The 9,242-nt window shown below is 40.6% G+C and overlaps 1 protein-coding gene across 1 annotated transcript in view; it reads right to left on the bottom strand.

The window, feature by feature from the left end:
* GRB10 (growth factor receptor-bound protein 10) overlaps nt 1–9,053 on the bottom strand; it is a 28,345-nt gene extending 19,292 nt beyond the window's left edge. The window contains exons 1-3 of the mRNA XM_010143829.1: nt 8,811–9,053; nt 7,809–7,965; nt 2,040–2,155 (exon numbers count right to left, since the gene is read on the bottom strand). Of these exons, the coding sequence (XP_010142131.1) occupies nt 2,040–2,155; nt 7,809–7,965; nt 8,811–8,855 (318 nt within the window). The 5' untranslated portion in view covers nt 8,856–9,053. The remainder of the gene's footprint in view (nt 1–2,039; nt 2,156–7,808; nt 7,966–8,810) is intronic.
* Between the last annotated feature and the right edge of the window lie 189 nt (nt 9,054–9,242).

Here is a 9,242-nt window from a genome sequence, read left to right as displayed (position 1 = left end):
AAGAGTTCATGTGTGACTGTTGATGCTTTCATTTAGTTGTTCAACAGGCAGGGTATGCTCAGGGCTTGAAACCCTTCAATCTGTCAAGAGAAAAGCCCTCTGCAAAATCCACCCCTGTATTTTTATATGTCAGGGTAACAAAACAGAGCTCAATTTTTTTTTTTGTAAGAATAGGTCAGCATACATTCCATGAAATGAAACAGTAAATTAGGCTCTGTGTCACATGCCCTGCTTTACGTGATACATTTGAATAATCTCAAACTGGACATCTACCTCATTTCCCTCATCTCACAAACACAGAAACAAATATTGTTTAACACACAAACAGGTGCTTCTACAGAGCTTTCCAATTTCAGGCATCCGGCACAGTACCTCATTCATACTGAATCTTTGTATCAAAAAGGTCAGTCAGTTTTCTGACTGTTAAACTGATGACTTGGCTTCAGATTTATTCCTCCAGTTCCCCTTTTCATTTGCCATGTTTTAAAATGCCTATATAATTCAGTACTCTGAAATTTACTATACATAGCAATTATATTAAGTCATTTGCAAAGTTTTTAAACATTATTTCAAGCATCAAGACATGCAGAAATGTCTGGAATAAAACAACGACTGATTGTAATGAGATGAATCACAAGAAAAATGTTTCCAGTTTAGAACATTCGTCACTCTTCAGACAATTTAAATTCCAGTCTTCAGGGCATAGAGAGAAGGGCTGAAGAGGAATCACCCTTCTGCCAGGTAAGATGCACAATGAATTATGAAAGCTAACATTTACCAGCTCTCTTGAGTAGAAACAGTGCCATATGGCAACAGCTAATGCAACGGATAGGGAGCCTTCGCATTCTTACACCAAAAGAATGATTTATTCTCTGATTGCAGGAGCCTGGGACTGAATGCCAAGCATTCTGGGTTTTACTCCCATGCTCTGTTATTAATTAAAGTATACCACATGAATCCAATGTGCTAGCTCCTATGATACCAAAATTTCTGTACAATACTCAGATGTTCATAGGTTATCAGATGGGAAGATCAACAGAAGTAAAAAATTAAAAACAGTCCATGTACAGAAATGCTTCACGCAGTAAGTCAAGGCACAGCCTCTGAAACAAGCACTAGCAGATGACAGATGTACGTGCAAGCACACGTGTGAGAATGTAGCAACTGTGCATTAGCGTCTATGAGGAAAGGAATGAACATATCATTTGCAGTAACTTCGGCAATGGGTTTTCATGTGAAATCGTGGATCTTTTTTCTTCTGGCACCACAAATGCCCAGCTGACCTAAACCACCCCTGGATTTCCCTTCCTCAGCTATCTGACACTGGTTCATGTCAACAGCCTGTTGCAACTTGTTTAGTCAAAATGTGAAAAATCATCCCCAAATAAGCAGTTACACTGAAAACAGTTTGAAATTACAGCATTCAAAGGATCTTACAAATCCAGGAATAAGTATAGCTATGACATACAGTACTTTTCAAGCATGGATATACATGAGGACATAGAGAGGACAAGTTACTATGATCAGTGAAGAAGACAGAGCACGCTAGTAAAGCACGGACGTAGCTGAGTCACTGTTCAACATATAAAACAATATATAACAGTAAACAAAATTCCTTGTACGTACTAAGTGCTTTACTCAAAGGTTTTTTTAAAATTATTACTGTCAGAAATTAAAAAGTTTGGATACTGCATGATATGTGATCAATTTGCTTTAGATCAAGTAATTTTGAAGATAATAAGTAAATCACACTTGTGACTGTTTCAAACCAACAAAGACTTCCCTGTCTTGGTCACTCTCCAACATAACAATAGCCATTATGAAACAAGTATATTTGGTGACTTGAAAACACTTGAGGTTTTTAGGCTGGGAGGAGAGTACAAGGAATTTAAACATTGGTTAAAATTTCTTTGGAAAGAATTCTGTTTGTGGATTGCTTTGGGTTTTTTTATAGATGTTTAAGACATAACAGTGCCCAGCAATGTTCTCCTAATCCATCCCTCTGTCTGTGGTGTAAACAACTAAGTAAAGAGACTCACCATGGGGTTTTTGAAAAATTCATACTTTGCGTAATTCTTCCTGAACAGAAATTTACTTTCATTTCCCATTGTGGACTCAACTTGAACTATGAGCTCATGATCTTCCAAGCACCTCTCTGTGGAAAAAGAACATGATGTTAACACTCAGGCAATAGGCGGCAGCAGCGAGACCAAATTCCAAAGGCAAAGGAGTAAAACAGCCCAGTGTAATTCCCTTACCTTTCATGAATTTTACAAAACCCGTTAAGAGCTTTCATATCATACTGCCATAAGGCATTTGAAGGGCCTAGGATGTAAGTATTACAAAGTTTAACGTTACATGGCAATGTTCTTCAAAGACTTCCTACATCAGGGCTTCATAAGCACCATCTTTTTAAAAAGGAAAACGCAAGATTTTTTTGTGTGCAGTAGCTTAAATAAGACACACGAACCTCTTCTTTTGGTGCTGGCCATATGCTATGGGACTGACAAGGCAGACAGATTTAAGGGGGAGAAAGTTGTGGGAAAGCCACCGTTAGGTCTTGAACTATCACAGAAATACAGTGTCCTATTGGATCACACTCTATAAAACCAGTTCATTTCAAGGTGAACTTCAGGCCTTTATTGTAGATGCTAGACAATGGGGTTTATTATGAAAGAGGTCACAGGATCTACTTTACAGGAATACTGACAGAGACAAATGTTTTGTACACATGACAGGGCAATTTTCTGCTCTAGATTTGGTTACAAGGTAGCTCCCCATAACCACCACTTCGCTGGTCAAAAGAATGGCACATCAAAGCATGAACATACAGCTTAACAAATCCAATTCACTGAAAGCAGTAACTTGAAAAAAGGCAACTGGGCTAAGTGTGCACTACTTCATGAACTCATTATCTTGGCAAATCCTCAAAAGTTTCTGAGAAAATATTTAGGTATTTTTTCCAGTCTTCATAGTCAGTACTTTCATCCCTTATAAAATAGGGAATAAAAAATGAGGTCAAACAAGAAATAACTTTCACAAAGCTCTATCCAAAATGCATGTGACTTGCTGGCCAAGTTTGAAGAGCCCCTTCCCCACTTCTTGTTCCTGCATCCATACACTCCCACGGTTAGAAATGCCAGGCTGCCACCCAAGTTCTCTTGGGATGTTTTCAGGACAGAAAGCAAGCAGTCATTGGTATCCCCAAATAAGTAGAAAGCTCTTGAATGTCACATGAATTATTCAATTTAGCAGATTAATGTAAATTCTTTGATTGAAAATTTAACATATCTCTGAATGATCCCATTGTCTTTTTCACCTGCATTTAGATTGCCAGATGTCACTGGCTCACTGATCACTTCAGCATTTACCGCGCATTTGCAATGTCCAGCCTTGCAATAGATTATGTTTCAAGGGGTTAACACTGAAGATTTTCAGTACTGGGATGCTCCCAAATAAAGAGCTGCTTAGAGCATGATTCTTTGACTAACCTACATGTCTGTTGGCAGCAGTTAATTAAGGACATTTCGGACCACCTGAGCATTCATCACCTAAACCTCCACATCATCTAGGGGCTTCATGGATCATTTCAGGTATTGCTGCTGACCTATGGCTACTGTCATGTTTTAGGCAACCAGTTAAGTCAAATCTCCACCACACTGATGAAGATGATGGGCCCATGAGGGTGAAAAGCCTTTCTGTTTTCTAAATTATGCTTCCTCCAAACCCCATTTAATTACATTGGTATGAATCTTCATCACAGTATGAACCCTGAAAGACCATGTGTCCTGCTATTGCCTGCTTCTGTCAACACAGAAAGCAGTGGCCTTTCTTTCCTAATGCACTGAAGATTGCTAGCCTAAGGGCAGGGACAAACCACGTCCTGGTTCACTCTGCCCTGAGGAAATGTAGTATAGATGTACATTTGTCAATTGCTTTGTATTTTTATCTTCAGTTTGTGAAAACATACCCAGTGACTGCTTCTTAAATGCTTTAGGCAACTGACCTAGACGTATTTCATTACTAAATTTAAGATTCTGAGGTGATACTTCTGCTGATTTAATGTTTACATTTTCATTTTGGTGGTAAAAGCCATCTTGAAGACAAGGTGCAGCATTTCATAGCACATGCATGTGAAAAGGAAACCAGTCCTGTCCAGTTTGCTGCCACTTGACAAAGATGTACACTTGGGAAGCCCTTGGTAATTTGCACTGGGTTAGTACAAATGGGATGAACTGCCACTTGACAGACCAGCAACTCAACCTCAGCCCTACTTTGAGCTTCCTGCTACAAAACTAGAAGCACAGATGTCAGTCTAGTAAGTTCAATAGGTCATCTGTCTTCAAGTGGCATTGCTGTTGAAGTGACCAGAAATACCTCCTTTTAGTTTATCTGATATGTTCAACCTAAGTCTCCTCTAAACAATTCCAAGAAGAACAGGACACTGGTTTGTTTCTTTTCTCCCCTCCCACTCCCCACCCTGAATTGCCTTGTATTATTGTCTAAACTTCTACAGAACTGTAGAAGTGATACCAGATGGGAAAAGGGGCTGGATTCCATTGTGAACAACTCGCAGGCATGGCCTAAAATTCTCAAATGACAGGCGGACCAAAGTATGAAATAGCCCACGCTGTTTTTGTATTTTAGCAAGTGATGGGTCTAACTGTTGCAGATTTAATTTGTTAAGATTAAGGCATATCAAATTCAATGCACATGTGAAAAAGAAATTCCTGTACAAAACTATGCAGCAATTTTTTACTCTAACCCTACATATATCTCAGAGCCCTACTACTTTTCTTTCTTGATTCAACTCTATTAAATAAGATGTACAGTCAACTCTGGAGCTGGAAAAATGCGATTTGTAGGTAGGGATTCTTTCAGTGTCCACACATATACTATCATGACACTGCCTGCATCGTTACTATTATTGCCATTAATGTCCAGTACAGGTATCTCAGTCCCCATCCTAAATTAATGGCAGTTAAGCAAGGAGTAACTCATAGGGAGAACACCACATTTCATGAACAGCTTAGGTGTATTTCTAGTTGCAAATGAAATAATGGGACCAATTCAAGTTCCACAAAGTGCTTAATTCTGGACCACAAAGTGTTTTAGACACTAGTGGTACAGTGCAGCAGGAACCATTTCCACCTGACAAATCCAAGCAAGTAAATTGTCACACTATTGCCTTTGCACAAACACTCTGTGAGGTCCAATAGCTGTTTGAAGTTATTCAGGCGCGTGTTTTTTGGAACACACTTGACTTACGTGTGCAAAGTAAGCAGTCAGGTGAAGGTTCCTTAAAATCTGGGACCTAGAGGATCACCACGATAACAGAAGCTGGCTTCAAAAAATTTGCTCTTATTGTAAAAAGATGAAATGGTTCTGCAAACTATGCTCCTTTGGGAAGTAATACTAGGCAAGACCAGGGGGGAAAAATGAATGAACTTAATGAAGGAACTCACTCTTTTGGTGGGCTTCAACATTACCACCTACAGCATTAACTCAACAAGGATGTCTTGAGTAAGAAATCTCTTCTGGACAAACACAATTTTCACTGTTCTGGAACCATGTTCCTTTCCACACTGTTAAGTATCTACCATTGTGTCATACAATCTTATTTCTAGAGAAAAAATATGGAACGTCAGACACCTGCTACTAACTTCACCTGAGGTGCAGACAGAGTACTACTTTCATCTGAAGCCTCTGAAATCCAAGGAAGCATTTAAGCTACTGAGAAGTTAGAAATAAGAAGCTGTATAACAAAAAAATTCAAGCTGTAACCAAAACTGGTTGGGCACATGGAAGTTGGTATTTAAAGTTTATTGAATATTCCACAGTGCATACTTTGGTCCCCAAACGCAAGAGATTGGATGTTGTCACCCCGTTAAATGAACTTCAATTCCCTTTTCTGTCTGTGTCCTTTCAAATAACGTGAGATCTGTATCATTACGTCTCTTTTGATGCTTTGAAGAGTTTTTTCTTTGTTTGCTTTACACCCTCAAAGGCTGAGTTACTTTTCCCGCAGATCTACTGCATGGCCTACAGAGGACAGTCCTGGAGCAGTTGCCCTGGAACAAAGTTTGGTAGCTGCTGAAGCTCCAACCTGCACAGCCCGTTTCTCTGGGGCAGCCGGCCCCGCTTTGTGCTTCAGTGTGAAACAGAGGTCCAAGGCAGGCAGGTCCCCATGTATATAAATGCAGCCCGATAAGTATCTTGCTCTTTTCCCATCATTGTTAATTACCAAGTTATTTGTGTGTAAACAGAAGCTTTTGATTTCCTAATCAGCCTCCTGCCCGATTCATTCAGAGATGTCACACACCAGAGTTTGACAGCACAATTAGTCACCATGGAAGCTATTGTGATGTCACAAACACTGAATTGTGGCATCATTGAATGAAGCTGGCAGGAGAAGGATGTTGGTTACAAAGGAGAAGGCTTCTGTTTACACAATACTTTGACAATCAGCAATGATGGGAAAGAGAATATAGAAAAAGAGCCGGGTAGTTTAATGAACATTGATAAAACTGAAAATTTGTAAAGGTTGTTGGAAGCGCACATGTGGCATACTAAGCTACGGAGATAAAGATTCTGTAATTTATACCTTAATTCCTCACCTCATCTATGTTCTCAAAACTGGAAGTGTATCACAGACACGTAGAAATGAGTGTTTTATGTTAACCTTCCACATATTTCTATAACAGGGAAGTTACCCAGTAAAACCATTAAATAATCAGGATATCCTATGATTTTTTTTTTTTTTGAGTGCTATTCGGCAGAGGAGTGAATTTATCTGCGTTTACCTATCAGTTTAGGGCATTACATCTCCAGCAAATTATTTCCTTTTTTTATTTGTAAGGGTTCTGAATTACATTTTTAGACATAAAAAACCCCTCTGTTGGTTACAGAGAGCATTCACAATTCCAGTGCTGGTGATTGCAGCTTATGATTTGTCTTCCACTGTTTTCTAGAAAAAATTCCCTGTGAAGTGTATTGACTAATACTCCAAATGCTACAGTCTCTAAGGCGTTATTGTATGCTACGTAGAATTATAGACAGTGTATCTGAGCGGTACGCAGTCGCAAACTGTACAGCAGAACCCTGCAACTAATAACAGGAAAAGCAAGACTGAATAGAGTGAGATCCTTTCAGGTACTGTAATTAAACCAATACATGGTGATATTTAATCCCCACAGTTCTTCCTCTTGATGCCTTCTTGAAACTGTAACCATGACACCTTAATTTCAATCAGGTGGAGGAGCTGCTGCCTGGAGAGCAGATGCCACTGCTGGTCCAGAAATTGCCCATGGAAATTGTGGGTTGTGCCACAATTTTTTTCCTGCCTGAAGTCAAGTTGAACCAACCCCCTCCCCCACCTCAGCATGTCTAGCTTTCATAAGCATTACCGTAGGTATGCAAAGCTGAGTCTGTCCACCCAGGTCTCCCAGCTGGTGATGAGCTGAGCTGATTCACAGGACCCGTACTCTAAGGATCAAGCTTAATTTGCCTAAGCTGTTTATTTGCAATAGCTTCAGACACAGCAAGGTAGCAACGGAGCGCTAGCGTGAAAATTAGACAATTATTTTTCTTTTTTATAAAAAAAGAGAGAGGATGGGAAACAAGAGAAGGACTTAAAATGGCTTAAATGCTTAACACATCAACTTGTAATATATAAAAAGCACGTACATGATTTCAGCTAATGGTACAAATAAAAGCGGTGGAAAGAAAATGTTCTGGCTGAAAGCACATAAATACGAATTACACATATTTTATGTTCCCAGGTAACCACCCCTTTGACCATTCCCTACCTAATCCTAGGTGAGGGTGATGCTCCACTAGAGTCCAGCTGTTATCATCCACACAATGACTTTTGTAAACGAGCAGCTGACAGAGGTCCCTGGCTGTCATGTCTGCTAGAATCTCGACCACTTTGCTTGTTCCATCTTCACTAAAGACTTTTACATCCTGCAACATAAAGGGTACACTTACAGATCAACAGCTCTGAACATAGGCAAACCACACAGCTACCATAGAAAAGCATCCTCTTGGTGTGACAGTTCAAGCACCTCAGCAGCCAGGACAAATGACATGAATGATTCACTTTATAAGACTTTTTTCTTGATGACCCCTTGCCCTATTTCCCCTCCCCCCTCCCCAACACCTCCCTGCACTAAACAAAGATTCAGCAGGGTTAATATGACCACATACATGTTAAAAATGAGAGAGCAGGTTCTGTATAAAGCTGTGTAAGGTAAGCAAACGTGAAACAGTATCGAGAAAGTACTTCGGCAACAGCAGGTGAGAGAATCACATCCAGTCAAACACACAGAATTTTCTTTGCGACCCCGTTGGAGGCCTGCGAACATTTACAAAGGAGCAGGCCAAGACCCCAAAGATTAAAAATGGCTCTCCCCGCTAACTTTTAATTGTTCCACTTGGGGAAGTCCCACTTGCAGTTCGCCGCTCGATCAATTAGCTAGCACAGTCCACACGTTTCTCTCCCTGCCCCGACTTCTCTTTTGATCCTAGCTTGAAAGTAGTTCAAAACCCAATGTGCGTACACTGCATATCATAAATATTAACGGAGATGAGAGAAAAGTCAGGAACCTTCTTCCCACCTCCTGAATTATACAAATGCTTTCCTCTTTGCATTGTTCTGCTCAAGCGAGAGACACTTGCCGCAAAATTATTTCTCTAAACACACAGGTCCGAGATTTAAATCAGCTCCACGTTTACAGCACTCTGCATCCTAGCAAGAGAAGGCAAGTCTCACAAAAACCTGGAGGGTAATTTGTTATGGAAAATCTTACCTCAACAGCACGTAAAAGGCAGCAGTCGGAAGAACAAGATGGCATTTTATATAGAGATTGCCGCTTTGAGAGAGAGAGTTTGTTCTCTGCCTCCGCCGACCCTTTGTCGCCTACAGCTGGGCGCCCGGGGTGCCGGCAGTGTCAGCGGACGGTGGAACCGTACCTGTCACGTAGCCCCTGCTATGGGCACTGTTTCTGGGGAGGGAAACAACTCTTGCCAGAGCTCCACTCAAAGGGTTACACGCAATCTTTGCGGTAGTGAATCAAACCACACTGTGCAGACCAATCCTAGCCCTCCCTCCGACTGATGTAATCATTTCCCACACACTATCAGACTTCCAAATTATTCCCGGCCCCCCCCCCCAGCCCCCAAAGAAAAAGAAATTACAAAGGAAATTTGTTTTTATGACCACCCACGGGCGTTTGAGACCC

Source organism: Buceros rhinoceros, unplaced genomic scaffold (assembly GCF_000710305.1).
Source record: "Buceros rhinoceros silvestris isolate BGI_N320 unplaced genomic scaffold, ASM71030v1 scaffold24289, whole genome shotgun sequence".
In the NCBI taxonomy this organism is placed as follows: Eukaryota; Metazoa; Chordata; class Aves; order Bucerotiformes; family Bucerotidae; genus Buceros; species Buceros rhinoceros.
The sequence above is the reverse complement of the archived record's forward strand: the minus strand, read 5'-3'. Positions and strand labels throughout refer to the sequence as shown.